The 21569-nt window shown below is 39.3% G+C and overlaps 1 protein-coding gene across 6 annotated transcripts in view; it reads left to right on the plus strand.

The window, feature by feature from the left end:
* The first annotated feature begins 11020 nt into the window (after window positions 1–11020).
* LOC122554322 (fizzy-related protein homolog) overlaps window positions 11021–21569 on the plus strand; it is a 48162-nt gene continuing 37613 nt past the window's right edge. The window contains exons 1-4 of one of the 6 annotated variants that reach the window (XM_087990585.1): window positions 11021–11237; window positions 14327–14383; window positions 15011–15094; window positions 20237–20422. In XM_087990585.1, coding sequence (XP_087846711.1) covers window positions 20348–20422 — 75 coding nt within the window. In that variant the 5' untranslated portion in view covers window positions 11021–11237; window positions 14327–14383; window positions 15011–15094; window positions 20237–20347. Of the gene's footprint in view, window positions 11238–11382; window positions 11534–14326; window positions 14384–15010; window positions 15095–20236; window positions 20423–21569 lie in introns of those variants that run through there. The other 5 variants (XM_043699160.2, XM_043699161.2, XM_043699159.2 and 2 more) reach the window with 5 other exon arrangements.

Here is a 21569-nt window from a genome sequence, read left to right on the forward strand (position 1 = left end):
CGGATGATGCAACCTTCCAAAAGAGTGCTGCTTATATTACTGTGATTTCCCACCCACTGTGATTGACAAGGCCCTCAACCGCATTCAGCCTATCACCCGAGCCTCTGCCTCTGCCCCTTTCCATCACTGTCACTGGTGTGATCAGGTCCCCCTTATCGTCCCTTTTATCCCACCAGTCTCCGCGTTCTTAGGATCGTTCTCCATCATTTCAGACAACTCAAAGTGCCTCCACACAAAACAAACCTTCCCTTCATTCTGTCAGCCGGCATTTCACAAGGATCGTTTTTCTGGGACACCCTAGTCTGTTCCTCAACCACCACCACACCACCCCACCAAGATGACTGCAGAAGATGTAACACCTGAAGATGTACCACCTCAAATCTTGTGTATTGACCGCACCCAATGTGGCCGACTCTATATTGGAGAAACCAAACACAGACTGGGTGACCGCTCTGCAGAACACCTCCGGTCTGTGCACAAGCATGAGCCTGACCTTCCCGAAGTTGATCACTTTAATACAGCGTCTTGTTCATGTGCCCACTTGTATGTCCTCAGCGTCCTGCAATGCTCCAGTGAATCAGCGCAAACTTGAAGAGCAACATCTCATCTTCAAACTAGGCAGTTTACAACCACATGGGCTCAATACTGTGAATCCGTTCCTTCCCTTTCTTTAGCTTTGCTTGTTACGTTCTGTCATCTTCTCTCCCATTCCCTGCATCCATCCATTCCTCCCCATCCCACCCTGGCCACTCCAGTGGGACTGTCTGTTCTTTCCAGTGCAGATAGACATGCCATTGTGTCATTCTCACGTCCTGATCACTTAATGATGAATTATCAACATCCTTTCTCCCAACACTCCATTCCTGCCTCCTCCACCACTCTTTTCTTCCCCCGCCCCCCACTTAAAGTTCAATATTTTTGGCAAGGTTACCATCAGTACAAAGAAAGAAATACACAAAAATGGCTTATGCTCATGACTGAATTTTCCTTTTTTGCTGTAACAGGGATTTAACAAAGATCTTCACCAAGGAAATCACCCTCCAAACTGTGTAAATAACATTGACCTGCACTTATATAGTGCTTTTAACAGACAAATGAGAAATTACTTCAGAGAGGCATAAGGGACCTTATGAATGAGTTAATAAAGATAATGGCCAAACCCATCTCCATGCCAATATTATCCCAACACCATGAGCAGTTTTATTCTGCAATACCCTCTACTTGGCAACTTTTCCATGTAAAACAAGGCACAGTACATTCATCAGTTCACCTTTTATGCACAACATGTTACTATTTCAAAGAACTCAAATTCATTAAAAAAGATTCTCCGTTCACGAAACTATGTTGACTGTGCATGATTACCTTGAATTTAAGTGCCCTACTACATTAATAATAGCTTCTAAAAATTTCCTTCTGTCAGATATGAAGCTAATTGGCCTGCAGTTTCCTTCTTTGTGTCTCTTTTTGTGAATAAAGAACTACGTTCATTATCTTCAACTGAATGCAACTTTTGCCAAATCTGTGAAAATTTAGAACCAATGAATCAACTATGTCACTGATCCTCTCTTTTAAGACCCTAAATGAAATCTATCAGAACTCAGGGACTTGTTAACTCATAGGTCCAACATTTTACTCAGTACCACTGCTGTAGCAATTGTAATTTTCGTTAATACTCCGTTCTTTCAACTTCTTAATTTACAGCTATTTTTGGGATGTTCCTTTGGTCTTCACTGTCGAAGATGTAATGTAAAATACTTGTCAGTTCATCTGCCATCTCGTTATTCTCCATTGTGATTTCCCAAGAATTTATATAGGATAAACATTGACTAAGTTGTTTTTCTTTTCAAATATCTTACTAACATTTGGTATTTCCAGCTAGCTTCCAACCGTGCTGTAATGTTTCTAATTGTTAATCTTTGTCATTTTTCATTTCATTTTCACAGCTGATGTGGTTGCAGGCAGTTCAGAACTGGCAATTAAACATCCAAGGGTTACAACCTTTCAAAAAGACAGGGAGGTGGGCAGGGGAGCAGGGTTGCCTTGTTAGTTAAGAATGAAATTAAATCTATGGCACTGCATGACATAGGATCAGATGAAGTGTAGTCTGTGTGGGTGGAGTTGAGGAACCACTAAGGCAAAAAAACCATAATGGGAGTTATGTACAGATCTCTTAACAATGGTCAGGACCAGGGGCACAAGATGTACCGGGAAATAGATAGGGCATGTCAGAAAGGCATGGTCATGGGGCACTTCAATATGCAGGCGGACTGGGTGAATAATGTTGCCGGTGGATCCAAAGAAAGGGAATTTGTGGAATGCTTACAGGATGGCTTTTTGGAACAGATTGTGAAGGAGCCCACGAGGGAGCAGACTATTCTGGACCTAGTGCTATGTAATGAGACAGACTTTATAAAAGATCTTAAAGGAAGGGAACACTTAGGCAGTGACCATAATACGGTAGAGTTCAGTCTGCAGTTTGAAAGAGAGAAGGAAAAGTCAGATGTAATGGTGTTACAGTTAAATAAAGGTAATTACAGGGGCATGAGAGAGGAACTGACGAAAATCGACTGGAAGCAGAGCCTAGTGGGGAAGATAGTAGAGCAACAATGGCAGAAGTTTCTGGGTGTAATTGAGGACACAGTTCATCCCAAAGAAAAGAAAGATTATCGGGGGGGACACAAAGGAAGTCAGGAAATGTATCAGAGAAAAAGAGTTAGTCTATAAAGTGGCCAAGAGCACTGGGAAATCAGAAGATTGGGAAGACTACAAAAACAGAGGATAACAAAGGGAGAAACAAGGAAGGACAGGATCAAATATGAAGATAGACTAGCCAGTACTATTATAAATGATAGTAAATATATCTTTTAATACATCAGAAATAAATGAGGTAAAAGTAGACATTGGGCCGCTCCAAATTGATGCAGGAATGCTAGTGCTGGGGGATATGCAAATAGCTGAAGAACTTAATAAGTACTTTGCGTCAGTTTTCACAGTGGAAGGCATGAGTAATATCCCAACAATTAAGGAGAGTCAGGGGGCAGAGTTGAGTATGGTAACCATTACAAAAGAGAAAGTGCTAGAAAAGTTAAAAGGTCTAAAAATTGATACATCTCCTGGCCCCGATCGGCTACTTCCTAGAGTTCTGAGGGAATTGGCTGAGAAAATAGCGGAGGTGTTGATTGTGATCTTTCAAAAGTCACTGGAGTGAGGGAAAGTTCCAGATGATTGGAGAATTGCTGTTGTAACCCCCTTGTTCAAGAAAGGATTAAGACAAAAGATGAAAAACTATAAGCCGATTAGCCTAACCTTGGTTGTTGGTAAAATTCTAGAATCCATCATTAAGGATGAGATTTCTAAATTCTTGGAAGTGCAGGGTCGGATTAGAACAAGTCAGCATGGAGTTAGTAACGTAAGGTCATGCCTTACAAACCTGTGAGAATTCTTTGAAGAAGTAACATGTAGGTTAGACCAGGGAAACCCAGTGGATGTTATCTATCTAGACTACAAAAGGCCTTTGATAAGGTGCCTCACGGGAGGCTAGGAGAAAGTGAGGACTGCAGATCCTGGAGATCAGAGCTGAAAATGTGTTGCTGGAAAAGAGCAGCAGGTCAGGCAGCATCCAAGGAGCAGGAGAATCGACATTTCGGGCATGAGTCCTTCTTCAGGAAGAAGATTCCTGAAGAAGGGCTCATGCCCAAAACATCGATTTCCCCTGCTCCTTGGATGCTGCCTAACCTGCGCTTTTCCAGCAACACATTTTCAGCTCACGGGAGGCTGTTGAGTAAGGTGAAGGCCCATGGTGTTCGAGGTGAGCTACTGCCATGGATTGAGGGTTGGCTGTCTGTTAGAAGCAGAGAGTTGAGATAAAAGGTTATTTTTCAGAATGGCAGCCGGTGACAAGTGGTGTCCCGCAGGATTCGGTGTTGGGGCTGCAGCTGTTTACTTTATATATTAATGATCTGGATAAAGGGACTGGGGGAATTCTGGCGAAGTTTGCCAATGATACAAAGTTAGGCGGACAGGCAGGTAGTACTGAGGAGGTGGGGAGGCTGCAGAAAGATTTAGACAGTTTGGGAGAGTGGTCCAGGAAATGGCTGATGAAATTCAACGTGAGCAAATGTGAGGTCTTGTACTTTGGAAAAAATACAAGCAAGGACTACTTTCTAAACGATGAGAAAATTCCTAAAGCCAAAGTACAAAGGGAGTGCTAGTCCAGGATTCTCTAAAGGTTAACTTGCAGGTTCTGTCCGTGAATGTTGTCATTTATCTCGAGGGTTGGAATATAAAAGCAGAGATATGCTTCTGGAGACTTTATAAAGCTCTGATTAGACCTCATTTAGAATACTGTGTCCAGTTTTGGGCCCACACCTCAGGAAGGACATACTGGAGCGTGTGCAGCAGTGATTCACACGGATGATCCCCGGAATGGTAGGCCTAACATACGATGAACAGCTGAGGATCCTGGAGTTGTATTCATTAGAGTTTAGAAGATTGAGAGGGAAATCTAAGATAACGCATGGCTTGGAAAGGGTGGACGCTGGGAAGTTGTTTCCATTAGGAAGGGAGACTAGGACCCGTGGGCACAGCCTTCAATTTAAAATGGAAATGAGACATTTCTTCAGCCAGAGAGTGGTGGGCCTGTGGAATTCATTGCCACGGAGTGCAGTGGAGGCCAGGATGTTAAATGTTTTCAAGGCAGAGACTAATAAATTCTTGATCTCACCAGGAATTAAGGGATACGGGGAGAGTGCAGGTAAGTGGCTTTGAAATGCCCATCAGCCATGATTAAATGGCATTACTTCCACTCCTATGTCTTATGGCCGTATTTGCTTTTTAAAAAAATATTCTATCAATCTTTTGATGTGCCAAGAATATCTTTGTACAAATATACATTTTTAAGTTTGATACTGTTACTGTTGTGTTCCTCCCCTTGGAACTTGTCTCAATGTATACTTTCTGTATATTCTAAAATATCCCTTTAAATATCTGCCACTGCATCTCTTATGGATCTATCCCTTAATCTAATTTGCCAGTTCACTTTAGCTAGCTCTGCTTTCATACACTCAATTATGCTTCAACACTGTAGGGATTCCAAAGATATAATTCCCAAGACTGATACTAAAGCATATTGTGTCCAAATGCAGGAAGATCCAGATAGCATTTAGACCTGGGCTGATAGTGGCAAGTAACATTCATGCCACAAGTGCCAGGCCATGACTGTCTCCAACAACAGAGAATCCAACCATCACTCCTTGATATTTAAAACAATTACCATCATAAATCCCTCACTATCAACATGGGTATACAATTGACCAGAAGCTGAACTTCACAGTGTTTCCTTGGCTGGTGGTTACAAGAGCATGGAATTCTGCAACCTCCTGACTCCCCAAGCCTGTCCATACAATGTGAAAGCAGACCATTTGTCCCATTATGTCTACACTGATCCTGCATTTGCCATGGCTAATCCATCTGGCTTGCACCTCCCTTGACACAATGGGCAAATTTAGCAACCCATGTCACCTGCACACCATCGGACTGTGGGAGGAAACCGAATCACCCGGAGAGAATTCAGGCAGACGTGGAGAATACACAAACTTCACACAGTCAATTGCCCAAGGCTGGAATCGAACCTGGGTCCAAGGTGCTGTGAGACAGTAGTGCTAATGACTGAGTCACCATTTCACCCAGGATTATATTTGGTATTCTTTTGATTCTGTTCTGATGTGTGCAAAATGAGAAATTTCCATAGCATGACACAGTCTTCAACAATACTTAATACCTTAATATATTTACAAAGGAAAATTCATGGGAAGGAAATAAATCTCAAAAGCCATGAGGATTGTGTTGGGGAATTGGGGCTGGGGGAGAAACTAGTTTGCTTGATGGGGATCTGGGATGTTTGTTTGGCTCTCCTCCACACTTTAAATAAATCTATAATTCAGTTCTTTGCAATAATTTTACTATTTGGTTTTATTGTCTTCTTGAGCTGTATAGTTTTACTGCTGCCACTATCTCTTCTGCTCTTTTTATCATGATCGTTATATTGGGAGGTCATTTAACGTAGTTGGCTAAATGTTTAACATGTTTTTCATAATAACACCTATAGTGCAGGTTTGACTGATATTCTGGCTGCTGTAGACTTAGGATCTGTATCCTCCCTCTCCCTCAGAGTCGAAGGCAATGACGAACTATCACTGACAAAAAATGCCAAGAAATGGATCATCAGGTTGGAACATCAGCAGACAATTAACCAAGAACCTGCCTTCAGGGAAGATAAACCTGAATTAATGATTGTATTACACTCACACCTCTTTCAATAATTTTATTACCATAGTAGTGATCAATTAACATTCCAGTCCATCATAAATAAACCTGAGTGAATTCCATGCACTCTTTCAGCCCCTAATACCAACTTGACAGTGATGACCACTCACTGGAAATCTGGGCTATTTCCCCTAAAGGAAAAACTGGTATAAAACCAGTCACACTTTGAAATGTACTGGTACTATTGCAGCTCCATTTTAAAGTGCAGAAGACAAGTCAGACTATTATGACTCATTTGCCAAATTATGGATTTTGTTATCTGATATCCCTGCCTTAGGCCTATTTACATAGTGCATCCATACCCAGCAGAAAGCTGCTTTAATTCAACATGCGGTGATTCCACGGATAGCCATAATATGTAGAGTAGTGTGAACTCTCCTTCACAAACATGACCAAAACAAATGAACCATTTTTTCTCACTGCCCTCCTCTCTATATCTATCTCCTAAACTACTTAATTAGAATCCGCTTTCCCATCCCCGCTGCCCCAGCTTGCCAACACACCACACGTAATATCTGTGGACACATCCATTTTGTGGAACAATGTTTTCTGGGCTGGCTGTTTGAATGAGCTCTTTAGTTAATGCCATTGTGCTGTCATTACCCCTGCAGGTTTTTCCACGTCAAGTATATTTCCAAATATGTTATGACAATTATTATGGATTCTACTTTCAATGCCATTTCAAACATTGTATTCCACATCATCTCAAGTCTCTATAAAAACAAATCCCAACTCCAATCCTTTTACCATTTACCATGTCCCTATTTACAAAGTTTTTCTTTTCAGACATCACTCCTTCCAACATCCATGCTGGCACATTCTCCCCATACTGTTTTTGTTTGTGACATTTACTGCAAAGTTGTAGTTCAGTGTACATTGGTGATTGGGATAGCCTAGTCAAGCTTCTTCCCTGGAACTTATAAATGACTACCAGTCCAGATATTTAAAGGTAAGTTACATTTGACTGAATAAGGCGTTGGCAACGTGACAAGGCCTTACCAAAGGGACATGGATCAGTGCTGCAATAATTGTTATTAAGATTGATTTCGAGCTGGGGGGAAAAGAAACTGCATTTGTAGATAACACTAATTTAGGCTGAGGTTAAAAAAATAGGAAACAAGTAAACACATTAATGAATCTTGATCATTGTGAAGAAGGACTAATTAGTGGCAATTACAATTGAATGTAGTCAGATGCATGGTAATGAGATTAAAGTAATGAATGTAAACTAAGCGTGTTGCTAAGAGACAGGGATCCAGGAGTACTAATAGATGTTGTTTTTAAAAACAGCAAGGCATGTTTCCAGTTGCAATCTATAACTAAAGGACTAAATCATAAATTGCAGGAGGTGATACAGATTGTGCACAAGGTACAGGTATTACCAAGTACTGTCAAATCTACTACAACAGAATATTCAGGCACAGAAGGCAAAAGCATAATCAATCCTGATTCCTAGTTTACTGTATGTAGCCATCATGAGGATTTGAAAATACATGGGTTTGTTTACTGTGAAAGAAGACTTCGAAACATGTTATTCATGATTCTTAAATTGAGATAAGTTGAACCTTGTTTAGCATATTGACATTAATATGTTTAATATTGTGACACTTTGAAGAGAATCAGGTGAAACAATTTCAGAGTTGGGAGAGGGAAGAAGCACCAACAGATTACATTTTTGTAGATAGTGGTGAGACATGGACATTCCACATAGACAGAGAATCTGGATTTCTTACAGGAGAATTGGACATCTATTTGACAGAGGGCCTTGGAAGTTAATTGCAAACCAATCAAATGAACCACAGAGTCTTTTCCAGTCCTTTACATTCCAATAATGATTGAGTGATGGTTATGGTGAATGGAATACACCATTTTTTCTGGAGTGTAAAGCCCACATTAACCACATTTCATCAGATTTTATTCTGCTCATTTATTTTAGCATCATTTTATATTTTACTTATCCTGCTAATGTAAACAGTGGATTGGCAAAATATAATTGCCCACAGAAGATAAAACTCATTTTCTCATTGACAGGTGTAATTAGAGGTAGACATTATACTGTGCATTGAATGGGAGAAGTTGAGAAGGAAAGACCCTAATAGTAACCCTTTGGCATTACTCATTGTCATCTACCCAACTGAGCTAAATGGCCAACCAAGATTATTATAAAAGCATAACATGAAAATCTGTCTGGATTGCCCTTGTTCTTGCATTATTGTGGGCACCAGAATTCCTGATCTTTAGCCAAGCAAACCCACTTGCTGCCTTACAGTTTTATCTTTTCTAACCTGAATAAATATGGGTCATCTTTTGGTCTTAGTTTAGGTATCCTGACAATCTCTAATGCACAGGATTTTAATTACCTCCCCCTTATAATTTAGAAGGGTCACTCAACCTGAAATGTTAACTCTGATTTCTCTACATAGATGCAGCCAGACTTGCTGAGCTTTTACAGCAATTTCTGTTTTTGTTTATAATTTTAATCTTTGCTGAATTAAAAATTCTCTAAAATATTAAGATCAATTGATATTCCATACAACACAATTAAAATTCGCCTATAAAATGTATGTTGATTACTCAGTTCTTGAGTACAGATTTTTTTGTCCATGTTTGGATCAAGGCTGTAACAAGGGAAGGAGTTGAATCCAAATTGAGCATCTGTGAGAAGCTTATTCCTGTAAAATGCTGTGTGATTGTACTGTTGCAAACAAATCTACCAGCTCAGCAAGCAAACTTACAACCTATTGATAACATCTACTATCACTTTGCTGATGGTCACTGTGGCAAAAGTGAGGACTTCAGATGCTGGAGATCAGAGTCTAGATTAGAGTGGTGATGGAAAAGCGCAGCAGGTCAGACAGGATCTGAGGAGCAGGAAAATCTATATTTCAGGTAAAAGGCCTTCATCGGGAATGATGGTCAGTGTGTCAGGTTATAGTCCAACAGGTTTATTTGAAATCACGAGCTTTCGGAGCACTGCTCCTTCGTCAGGTGAAGAAGCAGCGCTCTGAAAGCTTGTGATTTCAAATAAATCTGTTGAACTATAACCTGGTGTCATGTGACTTCAGACCTTGTCCATTCTAGTCCAATTCCAGCACATCCACATCACTGCTTTTTGTGGGTAGGGCAAACTTGGGCAGTTTTCACATTGCTGGATAAATGCCAGTACTGAAGGTGTACTGGAACAGCTTGGTTAGGGGTATGACAAGTTCTGGACCACATCTTTGGTGTTATTTCCAGACTGTAACCAGAATCCAGTCATAGCCTTTACTGTATCCAGGGTTTTCATCCACTTCTCGATATCATGTGGAATGAATTAAATTGGCTGAAGACTTGTGATGTTGGGAACCTCAGAACAAGGCTGAAATGAATCATTCACTTGGGATCTCTGACTTAAGATTGTTTCAGGTACTTCATCATTTGCACTAATATGCTAGGCTCCTCATTGCTGTGGATGGGGATATTTGTGAAGCCTCCTCTTTAGATTTAATCCATTGGTTGTTGGATCACTTAGCTCTGTCTATTGCACAATGCTCACCTTTTTTGGCATGTTAGAAATTGGAGGTTGGTGTCTCATTTTTGTTTTTTAGGTATGCTGCTCCTGGCATGCCCTCCTCCACTTTTAATTGCACGAAGGTCAATCCCCAATTTAATAGTAATGGAAGAGTAAGGGATATGTCAGACCATGAGAATTACTAATACTGAATACAATATTAATGCTGCTGGCCCACAGTGGCACATGGAGACATAGTTTTGATTTGTTACATCTGTTCAAAATCTATCCCCGTTAGTACAATGCCACACAACACAATGGGGGGGGGGGGGGCAACACTTAATAATGAAGACAGGACTTTGTCTCCACAAAGACTCTTCAGACCTGCTACTTGTGGATTGGTGAGTACAGTGCGAAATAGATGTTTCCCTCTTGTTGGTTCCCTGACCACCTTTCACAAACCCTGTCCAACAAGCCATTTTCGTCATTGCAGTGGCCTTAAGTCAGATATAGGTTTCCTGCCCTGAAGGTAATGAGTAAACTGGATAGTTATTTTTACACCAACGGTGTCACAGTCATTATTAATGTAACCAGCATTTAATTCCAGATTTGTTAAGTGAATTTAATTAATGGAGTAAGCTTAATTTCCACACACTGCTGTAGCTTGCAGATAACCAGCCCCTTATCATCAACCCTCCTTCACGGTATCATCTGGAGGGCAAAGGTAAATCAGGATCAGTCTGCACAATCTTAGACGATCAGACATTCATTTAGGAAGGTCGGTGAGGGATGAATGCCCACTGGGAGAAAGAGAGTAAGCAAGAATGGAGAAATAGCAAAGAAAAAATCTGGTCGTGGCTATTCCAATACCTGATCCAATCTCAACCGCCCCGCCCCAGATAAAAGTTACCTTTTCCCTTTATGCCATTCCTCATCCAATAAATCTGCAATCCAGCCTAGGAATGTGGTCATTTGGATGCCAACGGCACTGAATCAGGTCACAAGCACAGATGGAAATACTTCCGCTGAACTGCAATTTACAAAAAATAACTTGCAAGGATTCATAATGTTCAAGAACATGGTGCATTGGCCAATTCCTATCAATTTGTTTAGATAATGTGTTAAAACGCATCACAGCTTGTGTGACATCATGAGGAGGATAGCACTTAACTCCGCCCCTCGCTGAAAGACACGGGCCGAACACCATTTCAGGACAATGACATCCTGCTACTCTGCAACTTTAACAAGTGCATTCTAGCTTACCGACAATTCTATTTGTTGTAAATTCACAAACGCAAAGATTTGGCTATATGTGACAGTATTTCATCTGGATTCAGGAGTATTTTACCTATTTCCGATAACCACCACTAGATATTACAGCTTTGAAAACACCCCCGCTGAGACAAGATGTATCTTTAATACGGTAATGCTTCTTGGAGCAAATACAGATGATTACAATACACAAACTGTAAAATATTTCTCACACACACACACGATCAATTTATGATGAAATGTAACCTCCCTTTTATGGCAACCATTCCCATAGTGCTGTGCAATTTCTTGCCACGGAGCCATATTGAGTAGGGATTCTTTATAAACAGCTGCTGAATGGAAATCGGAGGGTTTTTCTTATGTCATTTTAAATGAGGTTTTCAGCGATTGATCAATGTAAGCAATCCGCCTGGAAGGAGCATATCATTTTAGCAGGGCGATCATAAGGTAATAAACGCTCAGTGTTAGGCTACTCTGTCATGATAACTCTGCCGGAGCAAGCAGCGTTATTGGCAACGAAAGTCAAAAGACGTGATCGAAAGGCATTTTGCAGCTGAATGTTGATACATTTCGTTACAATGTTTCCATTGTGTTCTCGAAGATCCCGCATTGGTTATTTTGAGGCGAAACGTTCCATTTTCGAGTGTTTTGGATTTTGTTGTGGTGTGAAATTGACACAACTGCCTGGTAACCAGATTTGTTACTATCAGCCTGGCCGGGCCCCACCATGTAGTCGTCAATTGCATTTGTGATTCTTTCCAGCAACTTTTATTAAAATCTCGCAACATGTTTGACTTATAATCGTTTTATTCTCTCACAAGGTAGTCTCGTCTTCCGGGTCTGTTTTCGAATTTCGAAGTGTGTATGTGCGTTTACCATTTTTAAAACGAGTTGTGTATATTTAATAATCGTAGTAGAACTCCTTCCTCGAGTGTGGAAACTTTTTCGAGGGGATTAGAGAGGCTAAACTAGGACAACTACACGAGTGTTGAGCTGATTACGAAAGTCGCTTACTGGAGTTGGTTCGTGGACTCCGTGAAGTAAACATTCATGTTTTGTGCGAGAATTTGAGCTTTTGAAATGTTTTCTGGAGCGTGGATAAATAAAATGATTGCAGCTTAAATTTGGGACGATGACTATTGCTGATTTTTTTTGTTCTTTTTACTTGTGGCCGGATTTCCAGTACAGTCAGGCGTTTTCTTTGCTGCTGACTTGTAATATTGCACCAGTTTTTTTTATTGGTCTGCGGATGTTTAATTAAAGTTTTGAAACATTGACAAAGGACATTTTAAGATTTCCTATCTGCTTTGTTAACGTAACTTCACGGGGTTGTTGAATAAAATAATTATTCATTGTTATAATAAGTGAGTCAAATTTCATTTACGCCGAAGTTGTGTGTACTTGGGAGATACCTTAACTTTTAAATGTTCTATATATATCAAGAAAACCTCCCATTCTATAACATTAAGAAAATCTCTCGATCGGGTTCATCACTGCTATCTTGCACATTGAGTCAGAAACAATTGTAATTTTCATGTGAGTGTTGATAGAAGTCGGGGATAATTCAGGTTATGCATCTATAATTCAGTTCCCTTTTTAAAGTACAATTTTAATTTTGCTCTTGTATATTCTTATGTGCTGTTTAGAATGGAAACTGCTGATGTAAACTTGTCACATTGTAGTTACGTTCTCTCACCAGTTGTGGTGCTGAAGTGCCACAACTAGCAGGAGGGTGTGAGCACACCTTGGAATGTTTACAGTTTCTGTTCAAAATGTAGGTGTAAGAATATAAATGGAAAGGGTAGACTAGATGTGAGCCTGCAGATGTAAAATTGTTCATTTTATGGGAGTAACATCCTCACTTTAACAGCATATACTATGATTATATTCAGTAAATTGAAATGAATTGCATGAGATCTGGGAAAACTAAACAGATGAGAAAGGAGGCGGCAGAGATTAGAAAGAAAGAATGCGTAATTGGAAAGAAGTGATTTGCTGTCGGTTGAATTGTTCAATGAGATTGGAGCAAACAGAACACAGTTGCACAATAGTGACATATTGCCCCAATAAGATATTGCTGTAAGTTTTTCCCCCACCATGTAATACTTGGTGAGTTTCTGCAGGCTTGATTATAGGACTGTTTGTACTGACTAAGTTCATTTGTGGTTCCAATAAAAAGTATTGCTGACTTACACTGGACCACCATTCTCTTGATGAATGAGGGGGTAAACATTGTAGGTTCATGTTCCTGGCTGGCTATGTTGTTGACACTGCCCATGTTGGTGTATGAGTGGATTGAATGTTTGTCTTTTATGTTGACTAGCTTGTCATTATACATGGGTGCTAAAGTACTGCATGAATATTTTCCACTTGAGTGAAGTGCATGAAGATTCAATAGCTGCTTATGGGTGAAAAGAGGGAATTGTGGAGAAAACCTATCAATAGTGACTCCTTATTCAAAAATATGAAAAGCTCTGTTCTAAGTGATTTTCTATCTGCCTGAAGGCCTGCTTCCTGCAATGGCATGACTCTCCCGTAGATTTTCCTTTTTCTAGTGAAGTGAAAATGCAAAATCTCATGCTGATGTTAAATTGCAGAGTGGTGCCCTTCTATGCTGTGCTTTAGTTCAGTTTTTTTTTCCAGACAGTTGCACCAACACCTACCAAACTCAACATCTTGGACTGAATGTAGAATTACTGTACATGAAACTTAAAGCTAAACCTCCAAGAGACAGATTAGAAAGCTGTTTATTCCCAGAATAATGACATTGAATATACCTGGTTACTTAATGTTACATTTGTAAATCTTTTTTCAGAAAGAGCTAACTAAGTATCTGCTTAGGAAAGAGATCGAAGGTTGTATGGCAATGACATATTTTGTGTTACAAAGTGCTTGATTTTGCAGACATTTGGAATGTAGTTGTTCAAAATTGTAGAGATGGATTTTAACGTAACATAGCATTGTGGAGTTCAGTGTTACCTTTAAGAATTTAGACAGAAGTTTCACAAAACTTTATCATCTTCAAGATTTGTGATTATTCCAAAATTGAATACATTGGGGCTCCCAACAGGGTGTATTAATTCATTTGTGGTATGGGTGGGGAGTGGAGTATGGCCTGAATTCCTCATTCTTAACTTGCGTATAAATGCCAATTGTGAACACATATAATTTTGAAGTGGAATGTTATTATTGTGGTAATAATAACACTGCTTTGTATTATGAATCCTGTGTATACAATAGATCAGGACTGAGAAGCCAGTTACATTGAAGAGGATAGCTGTACTTTTGCCCTGTATAGTAAGTAACTAATTCAATATAAAAATATTAGATATTCATACATTAGCTCAGGTTTTGCTGTGTGAAGCTATTCAGAGATTATGGATTTTATATAATTTATTTTAGTTATTTAAGCTTTTGCTGTAGGAAGACAACGTCCAAAAACCATTTCCCTTTCAATATAAATCCCTTGACTTCACAGAATTAATCCAAGTCATGTCACAGTGCACAAGGTTCAAGGTGAAACCATACAGTTTAAGGAAAGGCATTATGTAGAGTAATTCCTTTGATACAAATTAATGTTCATTTTGGAAACAGAACTGAGTTGTATTTCTTTTGTGGTTAGATGATATCAACTTATGATGAGAGTGTGTCCATAAAGAATGCCTTCCCCATTTCCCCTGATATTTAAATTAATTATTTTATCAGAGTAGTCTAGGTCATGCAGCTCTTGCAGTAGATTGTGTTCTTCTTCATCTGAATTAAAAATACTTTTTGATCCTTTTCAAATTCGGCAATTTGATTTTTATGCAACATCATGTCCCACTTAAAGGAATGATTCACAATAGTGCCCTTTTTATAATGTCAGATTCCTTAATAAAATTTAATTCCCCTGATTCATTATATCATTTTTTTATATATATCTAGCTTCCTGATTTGAACTGCCATTTCCTCAACGTTCACCTGCTGCAAGACAGATGATCGACAGTGATGTCTCAGTGCCTGACACAGGTTATGTCACGTTTTCTTTTAACCTCCTACTCTATTGCCAATCTAAATGAGTAAAACTTAGCAAATTTTAGAGTTTTAAAACTTACTAACAACACTGATTGTGGTAACAAGGGTAGAACCCTGCACAAAGTGATTTAAGATTCTGTGAATAGAATAAATTCATGCAAACAACCAGATCAAGTAGAGGAATAAGTTATTTTGTGATGCCTTAGAAATTTATTTTGTAATGGTTACTTTAAAATATATAAAAAGGAATTAAAAATAGAATAGTCTGAATGGTGAACTGCACCAGACCTTGTGAAACGTTTCATTAAAGGAGTTTTAATTATATATTCTGGTAACAGAAACTGTTAGAATCGAGTCTTAAATAGTTCATGTGATTATTGGCTAACCATAATTTGCATGTCCAGTTTCAAGTGGCATCTGGACTTGTATCTCCTTCATAAACAATTTTTAGTAATTTTTTTCTTTTCTGTGAAGTGGGCAGTTATAATTCTCTGATGTAGTGGGCAGTGAAGGAGGTTACCTCAATACAACGGGATCTTCATCAGATGGGCTGATGGGCCATGGTGTGGCAAATGGAGTTTAATCTAGATAAATATGAGGTGCTACGTTTTGATAGGGAAAATCAGAACAGTACTTACACACTTAATGGTAAGGTCCTGGGGAGTGTTACCAAACAAAGAGACCTTGGAGTACAGGTTCATAGTTCCTTGAAAGTGGGTTCACAGGTAGACAGGGTAGCAAAGAAGGCATTTGATACGCTTGCCTTTATTGACCAGGGCATTGAGTGCAAGAGTTGGGAGGTCATGTTGCAGCTGTACAGGACGTTGGGTAGGCTACTTTTGGAATACTGAGTGCAGTTTTGGTCTCCCTGCTGTAGGAAAGATGTTGTTAAACTTGAAACAGTTCAGAAAAGAGTTACAATGATGTTGCTAGGGTTGGAGGGGTTGAGCTATAGGGAGGGGCTAAATAGTGTTATTTTCCGTGGAATGTCTGAGACAGTGGAGTGACCTTGTGGAGGTTTATAAAATCATGAGGGGCATGGACAGGGTGACTCTTTTTTTCCCCCAGGGGAGGGGAATCCAAAATTAGAGGTCATAGGTTTAAGATGAGAGGGGAAATATTTAAAAGGACCTAAGGGACAACTCTTTCACACAGAGGGTGGTACGTGTATGGAATGAGCTGCTGCTGAAGGTAGATGAGGCTGATACAATTACAACTTGGAAAAAGCATCTGGATGGGTGTGTGCATAGGAAGGGTGTAGAGGGATATAGGCCAAATGGTAGCAGATGGGACTAGATTTATTTAGGATATCTGGTCAGCATGGTGGGTTGGACCAAAGGGTCTGTTTCCATGCTTTACTTTTCCTGTGACTCTATAATAGATTGCTGTTCAAACTATTGTAGACTCCCAACTGACTGGGGACAGCTTTCACATTAAAAAATGGTGAATGGAGAGTGGGGATGAGAGTTAATACAAAATTGGGTATTAAGCAGTAATGTTTGCTATTTTAATAATAAATTATTGGCAAGAATATACACCTTAAATTAATAGATTTGGATATGGCACAGACCCAACCAGTAGTGACCACAGACAGAGCATCCCAATGACTATCCCACTGAGTTTTTATACTCAAGCATAAAGAGGATATAAATGGAAAGCTGATAAGTGCAGTTTTGGTGTGCAGACTACGATAAAGCTGCACTCCATCCACTTTATTGCTTCAATGTAGTCATGCTGGTTTGAGAAGACACAAATGCAAAGTGTCTTGAAAGATCAGGATTGTTTTAATTAAAACAGAAGAGAGTATAGATTAATTTGCTATGGCTGCTTAACTTGATGGAGGAGGCACAAACTACATAAAAACACGTGATTAAGGGAGAAGGAAACCATATATATGTATAGCATGAGAAGCAAGAGATTTAAGATGGAGTATAAGAGAAATCTTTTAAAGACAAGGTGTTGACGCTATGGAATGTACCAGGGAAGTTTGTAATTGAAGTAGAGACTTGTCTTGCTGCAGAACTTGGCACACAAACACACAGCAAACACTTTTGGCTGACTCTTAAAATGTGCCTGGAGAAACAACAAGCTGACCTTTAGGCCCAGGACATTGCTTTATGAGGCCTGTGTTTTCAGCACCTCGTGAAGCTTTGACAGTTTATGGCTGTGAAGAAAGGAAGCTCAATAGTTTTCACCTTTGCCTGCAGTCAATTCTAAGCATCTCCGGAAAAGACATAATAAAATGTGACAGTCCTCTTAAAGATATTTCCCAAACATGCCAGCACTCATCAGGCGGAGGTGATTTTGTTGCAGGCACATGGAAACATAATTGATTTTTCTTGTTGCTCGTGGGGCATGGGTGTTACTGGCTAGGCATTTTGTTACCTGCCCCCAGGTGCCCAGAAGGCAGTTAAGAGTTGACCAATGGAGTCACATGCAGGCCAGACCAGGTAATGACTGAAGAATGTTAGTGAATCAGATGGAGTTTTATGACAATCAACAGTTGTTAAATGGTCACCGTTAGGCCAATTTTTTTTATTCCAGAAATGTTTACTAAACCTTCACCCCAAGGCTCTTGTGGATGTGGAGTTCCACTTTAAGGATACAATAACCATGACTTTAAGACTCTAAGCATTCTTTCTCACATGGGAAACACTAGCCAACAACATGTGGAAATGGCAATGTTGGCTGTGGGTTAAAATGTGCAAGTATGATGATCAGTGACTACAACTCGAAAATGCCAAAAACACCACCCCACAATGATACTTGCTAACCACTTCATTGTGACAAAACCTGCTTCTCCCACATTAATCCCTTCAACCATCAGTGGAAGTACACCACATGAAACTGTTTATCATGTCCATTATTTAATGTGGATGAGAATACTGCTGACTATATGTCAACATTTAGAAATGGATGAGACATGATTGGAAGAAAGAGGAATAGAGAGATATGGAAACTGTCAACACAATTGTTCTAGTATGTTAGAAAACCTCCAGCATGGATTGGTTGTGCCAAGTAGTCTGTTTCCAAGTTATAATTTCTGTGTAGGAGTTGGAAATGTACCTATACATAGAGGTAATCATTTCTTTTATTCGTTTATGGGATGTGGACATGATTGGCTTTTTTGAACTTGGCCTGAGTATCACTGGTTTTATTTACAGTGACTTACTTATGAAGCCACTGTAGTATTTTGTGGTGTCTGAAAATAGGTGAGACATGTTTCTTCATAGCGAAACTCAAGCCATCAATTGTCTTTTGCAAAGAATTGCTGCAACATCCATTTTTATTTTATAAATTTTGTAATGAAGTGTAAACATTTGATATTGCAAATTATATACATCTCTTGTGTCTTCCACACTGAAGCTACCTCAATTAGCTTGAAAACACACCCCTTTGTCCAACTTCCTATAATTAGCCTAAGTGCATGCAATGTTTTATTGCAGTAAAGGTACAATACAGATGCAAATCATTGTTGTTACTTGTCCATTTCTCTGTAGCAGTTTTATTATTGAAGTACGCCAAATACATTCCAAAGTGTATGTTTCTTACAGATTGATGGAAATTTTCTTCTAGTCTAGACTGGACCTTAAAGCATGGAGTACTAATTTAAAAGGAGATGGCTGATTCTGCTTTGGTTCAGTGGTGTTACGCTTGCTGATTATGGTTCCACTTATAAGTAGTTGAGATCAATGGCAGAAGCGCCGTATATCTAAATCAACTGTCATTATTCAGCAGTATTCCCTTTGGAACAGAATCTGAACTTCAGACAGAAAACATTTTGAGGAATTGCTGTATAGGAAGAACAAATGTGCGTTTATATAGCATCTTTTGCATGCTCAGCACACCCACCATTGAAGGACCTTTGCCCAAAACACCGATTTTTATTTTTTTCCCTGCTCCTCGGATGCTGCCTGACCGGCTGTGTTTTTCCAGCACCACACTCTCTTGGCCCTAATCTCCAGCATCTGCAGTATTCACTTTCACCTCGGAGTTATGATTGCTGCAGAGTCCGAATGTTCTGGGCTCAAACCTCACTCAAGGACTTGGAGGTGCTGTCTTTCAGTTGAAATACTAAATCAAAACCTGATCTATCCAGGTCAAGCTGATGTAAACAATCCAATGGTATTATTGAAAATATTTCTCCCATTTTTCTGGCAAATGTTTATTCCTTAGCAAACAGCCTTGAAATTAAATATTTGTGTGTGCAGGATCCTCCTGTCTACTAACTAGCTGGTCATTCAATGGTGGTGTCCTGAGCATGTAAAAGATGCTATATAAATGCACATTGGTTGTTCCTATACAGCAATTCCCTCAAAACAAGGAAGAGTAAGTGTTTTCTGTCTGAAGTTCAGACTCCGCTCCAATGGGAATACTGCTGAATAATGACTTGATATATATGTTGCTTCTGCCAACATTTGAGTTCTTGGACATTGATACCATCTACTTATAAGTGGAACCATAATCATAGCTTAACTGTGCTTACAGACATCAGGACTGAAAGCTCCAGCAACTATTTTCATGGGAGCCCTTTAGAAGCCCTTTGCAGCTGCCAGTAACATCACAATCTCCTGAAATCAGAATTATTGAATTTCAGCGGGCTGGTTTTATGAATGAACCTAGTTTAAGATGAAGCTTCTTGTAGCTACCATCATTGCTTTAACAAATGGTTCCCCACTGAAGCAAATGAGCCCAAGAAAATCCAAGAAAAAAGCATTTTCAGACATGTCAAGAACCGTAATTGATCTGTTTATTGCTACAACCTGGTGTGTGTAAGTGCAACATTACAAGATTTTCCGATGCTGTCAGTTTGCTGTACAGAGACAGTGCTTAGTTTAAATCTTTCATTTTCACAAACATTAACACAGCATTTTGTGTCAATCCAAGAGGTCTGTGCAGAGTTTCAGCAGTCAATCTTTATACATTCTCCATAACACCACTCCATTTTGTTTTTACCATCCATGACAATTTTCTACAATTTCAATGTCCCGTTTGCAATATGATCATTTGTTTCAATGTTATTATATGAAAACTCTCATGTAGAGACATGATAGTGTTTCAAAGCCATTATGTATTTATCCAAAAAGTGACTATCTTCATTAGTTTTAATGCATAAATGTATTTGTTTTATTGCAGGAATGCAAATTAGGACAGGCTGCAAGGTGACCAGGACTTTGTATCCTCTGAGTGACAGTGTTATCTGCTCTGGTGCCCCCAATTCCTTCCACGACTTGCATTGTCATAAGAATGGACCAAGAATATGAGCGAAGGCTACTTCGACAAACACATTTCCAAAATGTCTCTGAGAATATGCTTTCCCCAGTAAGTGAAAATGGAGAATCTGCTTACTCCGAAATGAGTTCTGAAACTAACTATAACATTCCATGAAAGAAATATTCATAGTTCACTGCTGGAGAGATATGCTCGTTGCTTCAAATTTGTTCCCAGCACATCATTAGAGAGTTATGCCTTTTGTCAGTACCCAGGATAATTTCAGCAGTGAGGGTGGATATGTATTTGGAATTGCCAGATATGTCATACTTTTGATATTTAATACTATGAATTGTGTTTTTACAAAGTGTGATTTTGCAGGATAAAAATAATATTCTAATTCCTCAAACAATGTGATATACCATGACCTTAATGTTTGGGCAATATTTACAGTTCCCACTCCCATGGGGAACTTGACAAAACTTTTTCTGTGATTAAACAATCCCCAATGATGATTGGATTTTTCCATGCACCTGAACAATGTAATTTAATCTGACTGTGTCAATAATAATCTACGGGTGTTCTAAATTGCACTCTTCAGGGAATTGAAAGGAAATTATTGTAAACTGGTGATTTGGTTGAGTTTTTATTTGGAATTTTCCAAAGGAATTGTTAGATAAAAATATATTTTTGCCACAGTAGGGGAGGCAAGGACTAGGGGAGGTAACCTTAAAATCAGAGATTGCCCAACCAGGCAAGAATTTGGGAAATACCTACTCCTACAAAAAGCGGAAGATGCTAACTCAGTTAATAATTTAAAAACTGATATGGATAGGTTTGTTTTGCTTACAAGATATAGAATCAAAGCAGCTGGATGAAATTTGGATCAGCCTGATCTTGATTGCAGGAACTGGCTTGAGGGTCTCAAAGGGCTTTTCCTGTTCCAATATTAGCAGATCTATAGCAGTAGAAGTGACAAAGTTGGCCTACTCATATTTGGTTTCAGGGGCAGAAAATCAGCTTGGCCTCCTAATGTTGATTGATTTCCCACAATTCATTCATACTTAATGTTGGTTGAGGAGAAAGGTGGATTCAGACTGCGGTCAGGCACCCTTGCTGATACCTGTTGTGAAATCTCACATGAAAATGTGCTGCTGGGACATGATAGCTGGGACCAGATACCAGATAGCAGATATGTTTATGGAACTGTTCTCCAGCAGAGGGCAAATGACTTTAGAAAACTAGGAGAAGGGACTGT

This window comes from Chiloscyllium plagiosum, unplaced genomic scaffold (genome assembly GCF_037043375.1).
Source record: "Chiloscyllium plagiosum isolate Xiang-an unplaced genomic scaffold, Cpla_swu_hap1 HiC_scaffold_9, whole genome shotgun sequence".
In the NCBI taxonomy this organism is placed as follows: domain Eukaryota; kingdom Metazoa; phylum Chordata; class Chondrichthyes; order Orectolobiformes; family Hemiscylliidae; genus Chiloscyllium; species Chiloscyllium plagiosum.